Source organism: Falco cherrug, chromosome 9 (genome assembly GCF_023634085.1).
Source record: "Falco cherrug isolate bFalChe1 chromosome 9, bFalChe1.pri, whole genome shotgun sequence".
NCBI classification, from domain to species: Eukaryota; Metazoa; Chordata; class Aves; order Falconiformes; family Falconidae; genus Falco; species Falco cherrug.
In genome coordinates this window covers 22,432,573-22,451,676 of record NC_073705.1, presented here as the reverse complement: position 1 = coordinate 22,451,676, position 19,104 = coordinate 22,432,573, and the positions used below count along the sequence as shown (strand labels likewise).

At 41.0% G+C, this 19,104-nt stretch overlaps 1 protein-coding gene across 4 annotated transcripts in view; it reads right to left on the bottom strand.

Annotated features, from left to right (window-relative positions):
- The window catches only part of CCDC186 (coiled-coil domain containing 186), a 39,191-nt gene extending 20,832 nt beyond the window's left edge, over nt 1-18,359 (bottom strand). For 2 of the 4 annotated variants that reach the window (XR_008733818.1, XM_055720144.1), the window contains exons 1-2: nt 18,236-18,359; nt 2,013-2,706 (exon numbers count right to left, since the gene is read on the bottom strand). Coding sequence is in view for 3 of the 4 variants with exons in the window: in XM_055720144.1 (XP_055576119.1) it covers nt 2,013-2,692 (680 nt within the window). In the remaining variant the exon portion in view is untranslated. Of the gene's footprint in view, nt 1-2,012; nt 2,707-17,414; nt 17,542-18,235 lie in introns of all 4 variants that reach the window. The other 2 variants (XM_055720145.1, XM_055720147.1) reach the window with 2 other exon arrangements.
- Between the last annotated feature and the right edge of the window lie 745 nt (nt 18,360-19,104).

The window sequence follows — 19,104 nt, the reverse complement described above, 5'->3', positions numbered from 1 at the left end:
TTAGATCTGATCACAGGAGATAACTGCGCTATTTTCAGAGCAATGTTACAAGAAATTCTGCTGATTATAAACTAAGGGACAAAAATCAACCCAACTCAGAATGCCCTTTGGACTAAACATAAAATGTTCCACAGCAGTTTTACACTCTTGAGGTGAGTCTCCAAGAGTCAAAGGGGTGCAGCTGGGATAAAGAAAAGAAAAAGAAAGAAAAGAAAAAGAGACACACAAAAGACATGTTGTATATGGTCTGGCTGAGCCCTGTAGCAGCCCTCAGAGTGCTATGTTTGTATTCGTAGCTAGAAAGGGGGTGATAACACACCAGTGATGCTCATACAGCATCAAGGCTGTGTCTCCACCCCCACACCTTCACCCTAGTAAGCTGGGGGTGGGAAAGATCTTGGCAGGGGATATAGCCAGGACAGCTGACCCAAAGATACCAATGGGATATTCCATACCATATGATGTCTACTCAGATATAAAAGCTAAGAGAAAGTAGGAGGAAGGAGGGGCATTTGTTATTTACAATATTTGTCTTTCAGAGCAACTGCTACACATACTGAAGCCCTGCTTCCAGCAAAGTGGCTGAGTATCACCTGCTGATGGGAAGTAGAGAATACATCTGTAGTTTTCCTTCACTTCCATGCATATGACTTTTACTATTGCTTTATTAAACTGCCTTTATCTTGACCCACAAGTTAGGGTTTTTTCCATCTTATTTTCTCCGCCCCCCCCCCCCCCCCCATTCTCCTGAGGAGGGGAGTGACAGAACGACTTGGTGGGCACCTGGCATCCAGCCGAGGCCAAACCACTGCAGGTTTATATAAAAAACTTTCTGTACATATACATAATACAGACATGTATCTATATAAACATTTGTCTCTAAGAAAGTAATTGATCCATAGCCAAAAACACTCACCTGCCTTTGGGTTTACTGTAAGTAAAACCCAAATAACTCATGAACTTAGCATCTCTTGGAATTACAACCATCTACACACCCACCACTGCAGATTCCCACTCCTCCTCCTCCTCCTCCATAATTACTGAATGTCTAACTATGCATTCTCAAGCTTTCCTGCCATCAACTGGCTTTCCTCACATTTATCATTTCTGTCAGAGGTCAACTGGTGAGGTGCAAGAGAACACTTTATCTATTGGGCATCTCTCCCTTTGCCTGTTTTCATTCCCTTTGATGTCCTCCCATACCATGGTATCAGAGTGCCTTATATGAAGAGTAGGACACTAATTTCTACTCTGCGAGCAGGAATAAATTTGAATTTAGGGGCTATATTTTGTTAGCAAAAAACATTCCTAAAGGAGTAACAGAATACAAAATGCCAAGTGGTGAATCAAGAAATCAAGCAATGAACTGGCTTTTGATGAATATAAATATTCTTCACGTAGTAAACTGGCTGGTGGAACTATTAAGCCCAGTTTATTACAGCAAAGTCTATAAGCGACGCATTTCAAAAGCCCTCCTATAAAATGTGGTAAGACAGTAGTTTATATATGATATTTCCAGCTCGAAGAATAGCTCTCAACTAATTAGAAGCTTTACTGGATTATTACTGGAGACAATACTACTCAAAAAAGAAACAATTTCAAACTCATAAATGAAACACACACTGCAGGAGTTAGTATAATGACAAAGATTCATTTCTGCAATGACATATATGGACTGAATGAACCTTGGACTATTTTTACATCACCGTTACTTTTACAGTATTTAAGTAATTCTAGACACTGGCAGGCTACTCAACTGAACAGTTGGCTATTCAGTTCCTGCTCAGTTCCACAAGAATTCAGAGACCTAAGCACACATTTTTATTTACAAGTACACACAACTAAAAAAAAATCCTCACTTAAGACAGCATAACTAAAAAAGCTTATTAACTGTCCTTATAACTCACAAGAGATTTTTTCCTACCAAAATGTTGTATGCAGTTGTACACAACATCCACCCAAATTTGTTCAGTACACACCTCCAATCGTGATGAGCAAACTCAAATACTCACTTTTTTATAGTTTGTTCTTGCTCCACGTACTTATCTTGCACACATTTTTCAAACACAGCCAAGGCATGTTCACCCTTTTGCACACCATTTGGGAACTTTCGTTCCTTTGAAAAATCTGTAGATAAGAGTTCTGACTCTATTTCCTTTAGCAAATCCTCCTGTGAGGAATTCTGATGTATTGTGGAAATAAGCTTCTTTGTGCAGTCTGTGTCATAAGGGCTTTCTGAATAGATTTTATCACTTGGCTTTTTCACAAAGTCAGACTCCTCCCTTAGCTCTTGTAGTATTTCCATTAATGATTGTTCTGTCTGATTAGGTTTTGGATCTTTTCGTTCCAATTCTTCACTAGATAAATGTTCTGGTTTTGTGCAGCCTTCTATCTTTCTTTCAGAGCAGGTATTGGCACCGCAGTCTGCCCCTCCACACTGCTGCTCCTCTCTTTCTGACAGGGTCCCATTGCTGCTTATGCCAAAAGCTGTTAAATCCTGGTCCAAGGGCAACAACCTCGATTCCCCTTCCAAGACATCAGCACCATCTCCAGTATAACTGATGCTTGAGCAGTCCTTCACTCCAGAAGCGTTATCAGACTTCTCATTATCTGGGGACCTGGAAGAGGCATTGTCCAACCGATTGACGGGCTCCAGCGTGCTTTGCATTTCTGGTAAATATCCCTCCATCATTTTCCTTTGGAAATCTAGAAGTAAAATCCACGTTACACAACATATTATACACAAAATCAAAATGAAAACAGATTAAGATAAGGGAAGAAAGGCTACTGGAAAGTAAAATTCATAGGGGAAAAATATTTAGATACGTAAGTGCTATGCAGAGTTTGTTGACCTTCCAGCCTGACTTCTAACTGAATGCTCCAACACAAGTTTTTCTGAAGAAGGTGAGAGATCAAGGATAGCAAACAGGAAGTAGTGGGACAATAAATGCCAAGACAGTAAAAAAGCAGAGCTTTTTAGAATTAATAATTCTATCACTTAAATGCACAAAAATTCCAAGTAATCAACTCTGAAATTCAGACTTAAAACAACAAAACCTAGAGCCTTACAGCTTTCGTTTTCCTATATGTGGTTTAAAAGCAACAATATGACCATTCTGTAACAGGTCTTGACTTACTCCTTTTTACAACATAGGACAACTCCTTCATCCAACCAAAATATTCAACAACTTCACTGTCACATCCTCACTCACCACCCACACAGCAAAATGTATCTGTACCCAGTAACCTAAAGGAAGGGGCTGGGGGAGGATGGGGGTGAGATTCTCTTTTCCCATCTGCTTTCAAGCAGCCAAAATCCCCTGTTGGAAGAGCACAGATGGTCTGTGGCAGATCTGCTCTCTCAAAAAATACCTTGCAGAGCAAACATTTGAGGAGTTGAAAAGCTACCTAGAAAGTATTCTAGTAGAAGGACACCATCTTGAGATCCAAATAGCCAGAACACTTATGGAAGAGCCTGGGTATAATGCTGTATCTTCTTTTTCAGTAATCCCAGATGGTCAGGTGTCTGGAAAGACTGCTGGCATTTTTAGCAGGCACAAGAAGCTCTTACACCATTTCCGTTAGGAGAAATTCATTACAGCAGTCATAACTTTTAGATGCAACCCTACCCTCCAATACAGGATAAATTAGACTATTTAAAAACAAGGCAAACTTTTCATTTATAAATTCCAACTCTGCTATTCCACCAATTATCTCAAGGGAAGCAGTAACCTTACCATCTTGCAACATCAAGCTTGTTTTCATACTTGCTTTCTCATTTGTTTAGCTTTCTCTTTACACAGTCACACAAAGTCATTCAACTACATGGTCCAAGCTCTGCGCACTGACTCAGTCTGAAAGCAAACCCTTTGCGCCGCTTGGCTACACTCCTCCAGAGTCCTGCCTTACTAACCAACAGTTAGTACTGAGGCTCACATTGCTAAAACAGAGGAATACATGAATCCCATTAGGCCTGTGACTAATTGCTACCACTATCACCTTTCACCGTTAAGTATAAAAATATGATTAGAAGAAAGAGCCGCAGCCTCATCCCAGCTGTTTCTACCAGAAATTACCATCAAAGAAAAACCTGCTGCTAGTACCTGAAACCAACAGTTGGGCTACAATTGCCAGTTAATCAAAAGAGTAAAGCATAAAGAAAACTGCATAAGGCTGAAAGTATGAAAGGGAACATGCCATGACTGGGTAACAGTCACAAATCATCAAATGACAATTACACATTTTTAAGTTACAAGCAAACCGCTTTTCCTTTTTAGTTCTGAAGCAAAAATCTCAGTGCTGCAGCCCCTAAATGAGTTCAAATCAATAGGAACCAGAAAGCACATGGTAAGGAAAGCTACAAATGAGAACATAGATGGTGAATGTAAGAATTTATAAGAGACTCACCATTTTACAAACAGTTCTTCTCTGATATTAATAGAAACTCTGATTCCCCTTTGCTTCAAAGGATTTATGCTTAGGTTAACAGTGGAGCCAACAAATCTGCACTTGGTTTGTGCAGCCAAAACAATTGCTCGTTTGGTTCCTATCTACTTTTTGAGAACTTATGCTACTATGAGAGTTCAAAATGTACTATTGCTATTCTAAAATAAAGCAAACAAAAGAAATAACCCCCACTGACTATCTCAAGCTGTAAGCAAAGAGAATGAACATAACAAGAAAAAGCATTCAGTTTGATAGCAGAACACCACACTAGTTCCTACTTAATCAAAAAGCTTTTAAAAACACGGTTATTTTGAGGATGGTGCGTTTAATACAGTCAACAGCCATAAGATAATTTGCAAATGATGCAGCTAAGAGGAAAGAAGAAATGCACCTTCTACTGTCTGTTCCCTCTTGTCATAGGTAGCTTAAAATCCACACACTAAGCTGTAGAAAGAGGCTGTATTAGTACAAAGCTGAGGTACATTTTTTTCTTCTCTACCAAGTGCTTGCTGACACTTTCTTTGGGATGATCAGAGCAGGGGTTTGGCTCATTTTAAACCTTTTCTGAAGTACCTCCTAAAGTGTTCCAAAACCCCCAAAATGTGCAGGTTTTTTATGTATTACTGCCTCAAAGCTGCTCATCATCGCCCAGCTGCTGTAGTTCACCACTCCCACAAGAAAAGAAGTAGTAAGGCCAGATACGTGAACTTCCATGTTGGTTACTATACCCAAAATCTCCAGTCCAGTCAGCAAACTGGATAGAACTTCTCTTCATATGAAAGCAACAGGTGAAAAAATACAGCTCTGTTAAGACAGTACCTTGGGAAGGATACTAAGTTTTCATCTTATTGTGTTACTTCCTTTTGTAAATAGTACTGTGAAATAGTATTAGAGAGAAAAATTAATCTACGTGGAAGCAGAACTACAATTATTTGCATAATTCAATTAGTAGCAGAGCAATAAAATGCCACCAACTCCATATCCAGAATATCTTACACTTAATCATTAATAAAGTGTAGGTTTTGTATCAAATGCATAGGGAATTTGCATAGTGACTATACAAATCAATTAAAGCATGAACAGTAAATTATGATGATTCAGTGTTCCCTACAGACCTACCCTAATTTTCTATGGTACTCAGAATATAACTTACCACATTAAGTACCTATTCTTTCCAACTCCAATACACTGGATTTTAGATCCATCTGCCCAATCTATCTGAATCTGTTCATGACCTATGCAGATATTTTATTTCCCCTATTGCCATTGGATAGTACTAGTTTTCATGTTCTAATTACCTTTAAACACAGATAAAACTTTACAATTCATCATAGGATCACAATTTATTTTCACACCAGAAATATCCAAAGAAATCACGTGGAGCGATCGTCAATGCAAGTTCACCTTGACATTCAAATGTCTCCTGAACGACCAAAGTTTGTTGTGCCTACCTCAGGCAACTGAATATAGCAGATACCTCCTTTGTAGGGCCAGAGACAAAACCCAGTAGTAATGACACTGAAGAAAAGGCTCCTGCTTTGTAAGCAAATGTTTTGTGTGAAAGCAGCTTAAAACAAACAACATTGTCAGCCGAGTAGTAGCCAGCTGAAATGAAACATGCTACTACTTGTTTCACATCAAAAACAAATACAGCAGCCCCAAATAATATTTGGACACCAGATACATAGTTGATAGCAGCTCCATCTCTTTCCAGGTTTACTATCCATCTTCTATTATCCTACCCATCCTTACAAGTGACTCTTCCAAAAATCAGGGAAGTACTAAGGTTATGGTGTCACACTGTCACTGCATTAAGAAAACAAAATAGTGTCTTTTATGATATCTTCAGCAGGTGTCAAAAACAATCAAAAAAGGCAAATCCTGACTCAAGCAGATGAATCAGGTTTTATGTAATGACAGGTTGCTTATGCATCAGAAAACATACAGTATGTTGAGAGACAGCAGAGTGCCAGGTGAGCACTTCTTGTACTGTTTTGCTAAGCTTCTACCTTCAACCATTTGCTCTGCTCCTTCCTCAGGGTTATTCATCATCTAAACTGGATGGCCAGTATCTTCCTCAGTCATGCTTGTCTTGTCTCCTCTGCTGCCTACGCCACAGGAGAATGTAAGCACTACTAAGTCAATTTAAAAGGCCCAGAGTAGGAACTTCTCAAATTAGCATTTTGAGATTAGCCCAGCCCAAGCTTGCCTGCCCACATACCATGAATAACCATCCATCCTGTGAAACTGCCAAACATCTAGTGTAGCACATGAAAGCTTTCTGTCACTGGCTTACAACATTTTCTGCTGCTGTGACAGGACCCTTAGCACTCACACAACTAGTTTGACAAATCCTCCTCCTCTCGTTTTACAGCTCACAATTAGTTTGACTCTCTTAACACACCTTCCCTGTGTTCCTGCCCCTATTCTAAAGCTAAGGAGACAGCTGCCTGCATTTCCCCACAATGCAGTAATACACAGCAAAGCAAGTGGAAACCCATCAATTCAAAACCTGGTGATGTGAGTGGCAGAGAATGAGGAACATGAACAGAGCTCAGTCCAGCTTCCTTGACAGCAACAATGGGCCCATGGGCCCCACTTGCACAAGCAAACAAAACGCCTCTCTGCATTATATACATGAGAACATAGGCAAGTTGTACCCTTCAAAACCAAAACTTTGCCTTCCTTTCGTTTTTTTCTTGTTATCAGACACATTTTTTCCTCATCATAGACGTGTTCTTTGAAGAAACAAAGAACATACATACTTTCCCTCATTACCTTGTGGTATTCACAAAAATTAGGTTTAAATCCGCATCAGTGCATATGATGTTCATTTTAAGTATTACATTAGTACTTGGAGAAGTAGCTAAGCTGCAGCCACAGGACACACAACATTAAAGGCTAGTACTGGCAAGGGTTGCAACCATTTCTCATACTACTGTAACTGAGATGTGCTCATTGCTAAATTGCTGATAGCACAACTGACTGAAATCAAAAGCTGGGCGCAGAGAGCCTGCCAATACAACGAGCAGACAGCACACCAACTTTACAGGGCACAAACGACTCCCAGGTATGTAAGGGAAAGCAAGGACCCAGGAAACAGTATTTTATTTTTAATTCACTTTGTTACACAATAGAAACATCCCCTATTAACTGTTAATCAAATGATAAAAGAAAGAACCAACGTGACAATCACTCATTTAAGCTCTTCAGTGAAGTATATTCAACGTAAGTATTGATTATCTAGGGGGAATATCAAAAACCTTGATATATGGTCCTGTAACATGCCAAAAAGACAAAAAACTTATTTCTTCTAGCTACCTTCAGGAGCAGTCATCCTGTTTGTTCAGCCCTGACCTCAGGAGCTATTCATAGATACGAAGTTACAAACATATAGAAAACCTTCCAGAATCACAGCACACAAAGGTAAAATTTGTAGATGAATAAAATTTACATGCTACTGGAATTTATTTGGGCATTTCCATCTACATTCTATTGTCCACAAATAATCTATCTCAAAGCCTAACATTACTTTTAAATTAAGTCAAATAATGTTTACTACTTAGCTATTTTAACAGTATAGACCTGCTCTGCAAACTACCAGTATGTAAGACAAAGGTCTTAACTTGTTCTACCAAACCAATCTGCTAAGTGGACAAGTCAAGGAACTTTTTGTATGCAAGATTTGATCTCAGTCTTGTAAGCTGAGCATGTACTATGCCACATCATGTTAGCTGGATTTCTGGAATAAAAAGCTCTAATAATGGTACTTTGTCATTGCTATGAAAATTGTCGTGACTATGTACTTGTTTATAGTTTCATTTTTACAGTGAAGTGAAAACAGAATTTCCAAAAGTGCCATTGATGGCATGTCTGATCACTAATTTGACTGTTTATTAATCCAAGATTTATAAAGCTATATAACTGTGTAAGAAAGTATGTGACCAGACATTAATATTTAGTTCCTGGACTAAAACCATAGTAATTACCTGCAGAAATAAGGAAACCATTTACCAGCTAGAAGACACATGCCACTAATTTTAAAAGCTCCTCCAATTCAAATTCTGATTTTAATACAACTATATTCTCATAAATAAGGTTATGAGAATTAATTTTCAGATGTGATAATAAAGTAAGTTTAATTATTCTTGTTTTAGCATCACTCTTCCAAGTATACTGTTAAACATGACATGAAACACACAGGTGTCTGAACAGAAGCCAGCAATGGACAGCTTCCTACAGGTATAATCCAGAAACACAATTACAAATAAAAAAGCAATACCTACACTGAACCACCATACTAGCTCCTTATTCACCTTCACCGGAAGAATGCTTTGTCTGAAAATTTAAGAACTCTGTTCTTCTGTATTAGCAGACAGCTAGGACCTATCATTTTAACATCAAAATTTCAGCCCTTTCTCCCTCCCTCTTCTTTTCTTCCCACTTTTTGTGCCCATTGAAAGAAAATGCTGCAATAAAGGTGGAAGATGGGGGGGAGGGGCGGGGGGAAGGAGTGTCAAAAGTTATTCCTTTTTATTCCTTTCCACACATGCTTTAACAGTAAATTTTCACTTCAGAGTCCATTCACCAGCAAAGAAAAAAGCACCTCTTAACAGTCAGCCCTCCTCTTTCCTCTGCTGAAAAGTATATACATACAAACACTCTTAATTTTTACGAAAGCTGTTGACACCCTCAACCCTTGGCTGTCCATCAGGTTATCCACTATACCAGTTGAAAATCTTCCCCTGTATTCCAGTACTGCTAATTCCCAGCCACTAGAAGCTAATTCATGATGAAAGCAATTCCCTGTACACTACCTACTGTCTGCACAGATCTAATTAGGAACACAACCCCTCCCAGCTACAGCCTGCTAGTCTGTTATTACAGGCACGCACTGAAAATCTGGTACATTTTAATTCAATATTACGCCATTTCAAACTGCCTGTCTTTTCAATCTTCTTATGGAGCACAAACATGATTCTTTTAAATCCCTGACTACAAAGGACTTTCCTAAGCAGATACGCTAGCATTTGATTTCATAAAATAGATAGCCTGGCCCAAGCTATCATCACTGATGTTGTAAATGGTCAAGGAGGAGAAAATATTTTTTGAAACTGGCTGAAACAAAGATAACATCTGAAGAAGCATATTAAACGACAACTATAGGAAGCATTTACTGAGGTGTGGCTGTCTAGAAGACTCTACCAACAACAAGGGGAAAAAATTAGAAAGTGTGCACCTTGTCACCTAGAAACTTATCACAGTGGGGCTCTTCTACAATAAACAGATTAAAGAATGACGGAAGTGCATGCCTGGCATGGTTCTGTAAGCAAACAGACCGACTGTCAAGGTCCTGAGAAACAAAAATCACAGCTGTAACAGAAAAAATATATTTAAGCTACAAAGCTTGAACATACTGTGGAAAAAGGGGCAAAAAAGTGAAGGAGGGACTAATATAATCCATCAAAGGTGTGTGCATACACAAAAAACTTGTTCAAACCAGCATGGATTTCGAAATAAAGTGAAGAGCATTGAGACAAGAAGTTAATACAGTAAACGCAGTTCACTGGACACCAGACACATTCAACCACGCATTACATAATACAATGGCCAGTAGCAGTCAATTATGTCAGCTTTCAGCCAGAAAGGGTTTTGCATCATCTTTTGGTAGATGTTTTTTGTTCCTAGCTGTGCTCCTAAGAGAGACCTTGTAGCAGAACCACTGATGAAGAGGGAACCATCTATTCTCCAAACAAGTATACGTCCAATCCACAAAATAGCAAAAACACATAGTTCTCACATCAGCTAAGATCACGTATGCTCTTCACCTCTGGATATGTAAAAAGCATTCAGATAGGTTTTATAGGATATTTAAACAAGTTCATTTTTAAATAGAAGTACAACGTAAATTTACAAAGCTATCCTCTTTCCCCTTCCATTTCGTAACTGCCACAGCAGAGTACTCAAATGTTCTTTAAGTAATAGACTAAAGTCTCAAAATGACCAGAAGCTGCAATACAGATACGATGCATTTCAGAGAGTAGGTGGAAGACAAAGAAATGAGTGATGAAGTGCTCCATGGCTCATGGGCAGATGACCCCGACAGTCAGCAGGGTCCTAAGTACCAAGCAGCTAAGTGACAGAAAAATCTGGTGACACCAAACAAGCAGCTCGAGTGAGGAGAAGTCCCTACCACTCTTACATGGATGTCACTTCAGCACTCATGTAGTTGTGTTGCTACTGCAGTTTGTGCTGTAGATTTGCTAGGGAAACACCGTATACCTCTAAACAAAGTCCACCTGTGATTACAGAAAAAGCCTACATAGAAACCAAGGCCCTTCAAATTGCTTCAGTGCAATTCTCTTTACATTGTAATTTAAGATCCTTATTTCCTGGTTCTTTCTCAAACTGCAGTGGATAAATAACTCACACAATTGCTGCTGTTAATCTTTATTTTGCTTTTCAATATGGCACCTTCTCAAGATAAGCTCCACTGGAAATTCATGATAAAAATCTAAGCAAACACCCTTAAGCAGTAGTCTCTTCAAATGCTCTGAAACATTCACTAAGCTGCCATATCTGTTCTAGTTTCTGAACTATGCAATTCAGGTTTAGTGCGCAGCTTGCCCTGTCAGTTACCGGGAGAAGAGATAATGCCTGTCCTACAGACAGCTTCTTATGAAGATAGCTAGAAAAGGGGTTTGCTCTTAACACCCTCAGCCTGCCCAGTGAAAGCAAATCACTCCTTTTTTCCCCTAGCACTAGACCAGAAGCCTTGGGCAGCACTACAAAACTCATGCAACCAGCTGTCTATCCCAGGTGCTGGGTTACTTTTCTTGGTACAAGATTTCAACTTAATTTACAAATATCTTTGCTCCTCTGTGGCCTCCTCTCCAATTCAACCAAAAAATGCTCATTTGATCTACGAGTTTACACAAACTTCCATTGCTAGCAGATCCCAGTGTTGTGGGAGCAAGCAAGGAAAAAGCAGCTTCATTCTGATACAGGAGATGCCAGATGCAGACATTTATGAATCACTCCAGTTTTGGCAAAGCTGAATTTAGGAAAGCAGATGTACAGCTTGCCTACATATTTAGAAAGGTGTGGGGTTTATCTCTGCATAACCCAGGTGCTAGATGAACAGAAAATTCTGTAACCCACTTAAACCACTTAAAAATGTAATGCTTTTGTCATGACTGCCCTCTTCGTTCACGCCCAATTCTCTGGACAGCAGTGAGCACTGAACCACCTGAAACAGTAGCCGGTCTAAACACATACCAGAAACCCTCCTCTACTTTCATGACTCTAGCTTTCTAACAGCTCTTTAAAAATCAAGAGGTGTTCTGAAGACAGAAATACTATCAACTTAGTTGTGCAACCTGTCAAAGCTGATCCAGTAATAAAAATAACAATTAAAAACCAGAGATACACATGCAAAAAGGCTACTAAAAAATTTCCAAACTAACACCTAAATCTAGAATTGTAGGGGGTCTGGCAGACAGACTTTTTTAAAAAAATGAAAAGCATTATCCTCATGGAATTACAGCTGCCAAAGAAAACGCCGATTTTTTTTGTATCACCCAATAGTAAATTAAAATGCAGTCACATGAATTTTCCAAGAGGAAATTTTACAGCTATTTTGAAGATTCACACTTACACCTCCAGTCACATTGTAACATACTTTTCCATTACTCCAGCCCTCCAACTACCAATTAAAGCTCTCAACAACACTCCCAGACAAAGCCACTGACATAACACTGCTCTCCTGAGGTCAAGTACAAATGAAATTTCCACTACATGTCTTATACTGTTCCATGTCTTGACCTGTAAAAGCACCAAGCACTTTAAGTTCCCCTTTTTCAGCAAACAGACAACTTGGAGATGAGATAAAACTTCAGCTCTTTTTTTTTTAGGATGGAATCTAACATTTTTTTTGCATGCAACTGGGGACTGACTTTTAACACAGTAATACTGAGCAGTACCTTCCAAGAGGTCTTTTGTTCTGACATGATTTGCAAAAATTCATATAAAGAAACATCAGCAATGTCCTAAATCTATCCTGAGATAGCAGGTTCACACTCAACCCCTGGAAATCGTGATTCAACAAAACCCATGATTTTAAAAAGCAGCAGCATGAAATATGTTATCAATATGTACTCCAATATTTAAACAACTCTGCCTCCTATTCACTCACGTTAAGTACATGTGGTACTAAATTCCAATCCACAGACCAATTTTTACAAGTGGTTCATTACACTCAAGCAAAATCACAACTCAGAAGCACCTCCCCATGTAAGCAACTACTAATGCTCATGAAGCAAAGATAAATACATAATTTTAACAAAACCACGTTTATCATTTATGCTTCAATAACGTGTTGGCTCTTGCCCCAGTCATTGCAGCATAGACTAAAGGCTCTGCTAAAGAGATTTTATTTTTAATATTGCCTAACATTTCAACTCATGTATCTATGAAACACGGTGATATACGATGTAAGTTTCAACAGTCAAGAATTTTTCTCGATGAAACTCTGATGTCCATCAGAAGACCTCAACAAAAGCAAAACCAGCACATCAACACCATTTGAACAGTCCACTTGGAGAGCAATCCACTTCCCTCTTGCAGGTTTCTGGGTAACACAAAACCAGAGTACAAGTGATTAGCCAGCCTCAGTTGCAAATTCAATTGTTAACATGAGATGCAATATACCCCAGTGTAACACTGAAGACTGACTTTAAGTGAAAGAGTTAATAAGGATTTATTGGCTGAAGAACACCGAAGAGAATGATAATGATTTTTGTAGGTTTACTGACATGTCCCACACATGTGAAGCAACCAAGGTAACACTTAAAAGAAGTTACATGCAAAAAAGCTTCACAAATGCCATAGCATTTATTAGGAACATGGTAATTTGTCTGAACAGTTTGTTCCACAAAGGACTATTCCTCTCCTTTAAATATCATGCTACAAAACATTCTATTAGCAACAATCTTAAATGAGTCACAACAGAGTAATAAGTACTTTCTATTATCTTTAAACACATTACTCTAAGACTGAAACATTAAAGCAATCATTAACAACAAGAAAACTGTTGGAATCACAGGAACTGCATCTTCATTTCAATTCAGATATAATTTCCAGATATAATTTATATAATAATAAAATTACCTATTACACTCAGGTAAGAGATGAAGCTGTAGGCCAGCTTACATGCCACCATATGTACAATGACACTTCAACAAGAATGCTAAAGAAATAATTTATTTTGATGGTTTTCTTCTCATAGTCGTGCTGTCCATTGTAAAACACAAGTTGCATCTCCAAGAGCTTTTCACATCTTTATTAGACAATAATCACTATTTCAGCAAACTAAAATGTTTTTTCAAGTCAGTGCCAACCTGTCATTGCACCAGAACCCTTGCTAAAAATTCCACATGACAGCAAGACTAAAACTAAAATGGAAGAGAAATTGTACAGTATGTGTTAGCAGTTAGCTGTAGCGTAATCCTAATAATACTTTCACCTTAACTAATCTGAACAGACTGAACACACCCTTCTGCTTTACTTGCTGGGTAAGGTTTTTTGTTTCTCTTTCTGAAGCAAAATATCCTCAACTACTGTCTGCTGCTCATCACATTGACTAGCAAAAACTTCCCTGTTGTTTCCAATTAACACAATTTATCTGCATTTTGAATGGCATCTTTCATAAAAAATCCATCACAAACTGCTTTCCCAGTCTAAACATTACACCACCAGGTAACACTGCAAGAGAGATAAGTTTAAAATAGAATTATCTTTAGGAGTTGAGTTTAAGTTTATAAAGATATGAGGATTCAGCTAAAGAAGTTCTGTTCTACATGACAAGATACAAAAAGCAGCTCTGCCATACACCAGCTGTATAGAGGGACAAATCAAAGGTTTCAGCTAAATCGAAAGGGACTGGGACAGAAAGGTCCACAAAACCAGGTACTTAATCTAGCACAAGATACATAAACACGAATCTAGAAGGACTGTTTGAAATGCATTTGGTTACATCTCCACATGTAAAGGTAATCAGAGCAGCAAGCCACCCACATTTAGAAGTGATGGAACACAATAAAAAAGAGATTTAACTGGATTGAAAAGCATCACAACACCTAAGAAAAAGTAACAGAAAGAACAGCTTAAGAAGAGATTAAATCGATCACCATTGCCTGTATTCCATACAAAACGGAGGAGTGGCCACAAGGTCTCATACACTGATGGGCTTCCTGTATTTAGAGATCAATATATATAGGAAACAAACACACCTGAGTCCCACCTACACTAGCTCTCCCAATATTAATTCACTTTTGCCCAAGACTGAATGCTCTAAATGAGAGAGAAGATTATTGGGACGTCAGCTAATATTGCTGAGAAGGAAGATACAACATAATGCGGTACCACCTACAAGAGAAAAGCTAGAGGACTGCAACACAGACAGGACAACTGTGACTCCGAGTACAAGTGGCAAACTGGCTGTGTACTGGGACACCAAGTCCTCAAGCCCAGGCATAACTTGACACAGCTCCCTGATTCAGCTCACACAAAGACTTGCTTTGATGCACATGCTTGAAGGGAGGGGCATAGAACAGTGAATATACACAGTGGATACTCTCAGGATTTCCTTGCTTTTATCAGTTTAATATTTAATCTCAACTATTTTTCTCTTTTTTAATCTGGCTTTATATAAACACAGATTGCATAGTCCCATGACAGTGACAAGGTGCAAAGCTCAGCATTTCTATCAATTCTTTTAATGCGAGTACTTCAGAAGACAAGGTTTACTCAAACTTTATCTGTGCTTTTGTCACAAGCTAAATAGTTGAATAATGTTGTATGAATTCCTTCAAGGCATCACTAGGTTTTCTACAAATGTCATACAAGTGGTTAATAATATGGTCGTCTTAACTCCACATAGGGGGTCAAGTAACAGCACAAGTCCAAAAATGAAGTTCATCAGTTAAGGTTTAATAAGCAGGACTGGGTTTGTTCCCATCACAACACAAGTCATGGGATATGCCTTGAAAGTGTTATTTTTTTTTGTCATACTAGTCCCAAGGTCAGAAGTTCGTGGCTTGGGAAAACAATACACTAACAACAGCAACCTTTTACCATGAACTTCAAATGAGACTTGGATACTTAGGAGTTTATGCACAGACTTGTAATCTGCTGTTAGTAGAGTAAGAGAACAACTCTTACTCTTTTAAGAAAACCAGTCTCTCCTTCAGCTGCTGATGCAATGCCAGCAACAGCACTTTACAATCCTTCCAGGATTTCAGCATCATGCCTTAAACTCTGCCTAGAACAAGGCTAGTACTAGCCTGTTAGTCACTACCACTACCCTGTCTGCATTCATGTTCTAACACTGATAACATCTCCTATGCAAAGAACGTTTTAAGGCAGAGGAAGAAGTCAAAATTCTGATTGAGTTCACAAGCTGGACAAAGCATACATTCTGTGACAGGTCTTCCCCACCTAAACCCAAGTCATAACGCTGGTTCACAAATAAAAGCTAGAGCAGTGGCAGACCTTCTTGCAAAACTGTAGTGTCAAGGTATTGGTAAGATACGGGTCTTAGCGTATTTGGCACTGAAGATGCCAGCGTATTTGCTATCAACAGCTGTTTTCAAATATCGTTTCCAGAACATGCAACAGGGTTGTAGAAGTCCACCCAAGGCATTACTGTCTGCATGACTACCGCCTACTGAAAAACACCATTCATGAGGATGGTAAGGATCTACTGTTTTCAAACCTGATTCTCCTACAGTTTCTCCAGTATCCCTGGAAAGAAACAAGCAAAAAACTTCAACCTTTTAAGGATCTGAATGAGCCCACTTAAGCTCTACAGAAGACTGACTTCTGCTAATTAGTAAAGACGCAGTATTACGTACATCAAAAAAAGAGAAAAATCAGCATTCCATGTATTTCTTGAAATTAGGGTTGTGATTTTCTCCTCTCTTCTGATACTGATTTGTTTCTGATGAGATTTTTTTTCCCCACCCTCCATTTGAGGCAGCAGGGTCTTGGTCTATGACTTGAAGATAAGAATTACCCATAAAGCTTTCCAATATTGTTTTTGGCAACAGGAAAATAAGTTCAGAACAAGCCAACTCAGAACTAAGTACAGGATATTGCCTACTGGAACTCACATGTTAACAGAAGTTGCAGGCTACTGATTTAACATATTTCTCCTGCCTAATAACACTACTAAATCCAGAAAAGCACCTGCTTTTTTTCCATACTGTTTAAGAAGACAGCCTCAGGAAATTCAGCATTAGCCTTGGGTAGTGATAAGCAACACAGCTGCTAATTAGGAACAAAGAAACCACTCTCTGTATTTGGTTCTTCAGTCCTTCTCCCAACACTTCAAAATAATGAACCTCACAAAACCAACAAACATCTGTCAACAATCCTAAACCAAGTCTTATAAAACAACAGAAAATTTGTTTTAAAGCCAAGTCAAGAACAGATGACTGAAGAATTTCAGAAAAAGAAGAGGACTCAGAGGCAACACAGGAAAAGTTTACTTTTTTTTTCTCCTGTAAAACAGATTAACATTTCAAATTGAGACTCTTGAAACATCTTCAGACTTTCAGTTTCTCACACTTCTACAGCTTAACCATCTCCTCCTCAAGTCAATGGCAATATAAGCATTCATAACAGCAAGTGATTACATTTCCTTGTCAACATGAAAATACAGCCATGGCTCATACTGCTTCAAAAATCTTATACAACAAAACACACTGGGACACTGGTCACATGGGTTTTTTAGTGTATTCTGCTTGCGACGTTTTAACTTCTGAAAAGCAGTTTTAGAATAAGATAAAGTAATCCAACAATAAAGCCAGACTACCCTACTTCTCATCTTACACGCAGATTTCAATTCTGCAAAAGATCCTCTCCTGGTCTGCACAGTCTCCCTAGAAGTACACACATACCAGACTCACCTGTGCAGACGACTTTCCAGGACAAGAGCCAAAATCTGCAAGCCTACATCATAATCATCTCCCTGAAGCAGCAGTAAAGCTTCCTCCTTTCCAACCTAGGAGGGCAAGCAGCTTTTGCAAATACCATCTGCAAAAACAAGGACATGTACCCTACAACAACAGTGCGGACAGCTCTAAAAAATAACCCTCGTACTGGTCTAAGAGTAGCTGGGTTTTCTTATCTAATTATTTAACCATATAGTGAAATCAACACACAACCAATGAAACTGGAACATCTAATTAATAACGTGGAGAAGAAAGCTGTCAAGAAACAAAGAGACTACGAGCCAGGGCAGGAGCTAGAGCTACCTGCTCGGGAGGTCCCGACTCAGAAGGCACTGCTAAGGGAGGACTTTGCCCCCCACCCCGGGACCTGATGTCACCTCGCCCCTCTCCTCCCTGCAGACCCCAAGCCTCACCCACAGACCCGCCGCGACCGCCAGCCCGGTGCCCCCCCCGCACACGCACAGCCCCTCGCAGCGCCCACCTCGCCGGCAGGGCACCGGAGGCAATTGCCCCCGCCCCCGCGCGGCCACGGCCCCCCCGGGGTTTACCGGCCGCTGCCCCCGGCACGCCGCGGGGGGCGGCCGAAGCGGCTTACCCGGCACCGCCGCCCCTTCCCGAGCCCGCCGGGCAGCGCCCAGCCGTCCCGCCCGGCCCCCGCGGCCGCGGGTGCCCCCGCGCCGCCCCCCTCAGGGAGCCCGGCAGCGCCCGCGGGGTCGAGGGGCGACGGGCGGCAGCCGGCAGCCGCGCACCTCCCGCCCTCCGGCGCGGCCCCTCACCCGCTCGCTACGAGGCCGGCAGTGATGGCGGCAGCTGCCCCATGGCCCCGCCGACCGCGACCCTCCCGGCGAGCTGACACATCAACAAAGATGGCGGCGGCAGGCGGCGCTCCGGGCCGGGAGCGGGGGGCGGCCCGGGGGGCGCGGCCATCGCGGCGGCCTGCCCGCAGTGGGCGGTGCCGGGAGAGCGGCGGGGGCGGCCCGGACAAGGTCTGGCCCTGACAGCCCGGCGTGTTCACGGTGAGGGCGGCCAGGCACCGGGGCCGGCGGCTCGGGAAGGCTGGAGCACCTCCGCCCCGAGGGGGTCCGAGAGCCGTCTGAGCACCGCCGGAGCGCCCCGCGGGGACGGCACCACCCTCCTCGCCGCCGCCCGTCCCCTCCCGGCGCTGCTGCCGAGAGCCCGCCAACATCTGAAGGGGGCGAGCCGAGGCACCAGCTGAAGGTGCAAGCAGCTCCCCCGCTGAAGCTGCTGAATTTCACACGGAGCGTAATTTACAGCGCGTGTAGAAACAGCATTTCAACGGCGAGGGTTTTATTTTCCTCCTTATTTAAACATACAGCCCTTCTGGGCAAGGGGCCTCGTGTCAGGCATTTCAGGCCGCTACCCAAGAGCACGGCCCCGAGAAGCGCTCATACAGGGCAAACTGCCTCCCAGCTGCTCTGAGACGGCCCCGAGCTGCTCTGAGACGGCCCCGCATCCCTCCCCGTTTTGCAGGATGGGTGCACAAGTAGTGACTAATGGGTCTCCCCTAAGTAAAACCGATCTCCTTTTCCTGAACCAACCCCTATACACGAGAAAAGCGTCTGCACCCACATGCCATGTAAATAAAGCCAGCCACGTTAACCAATCCAGCCACTGGTAACGCCTG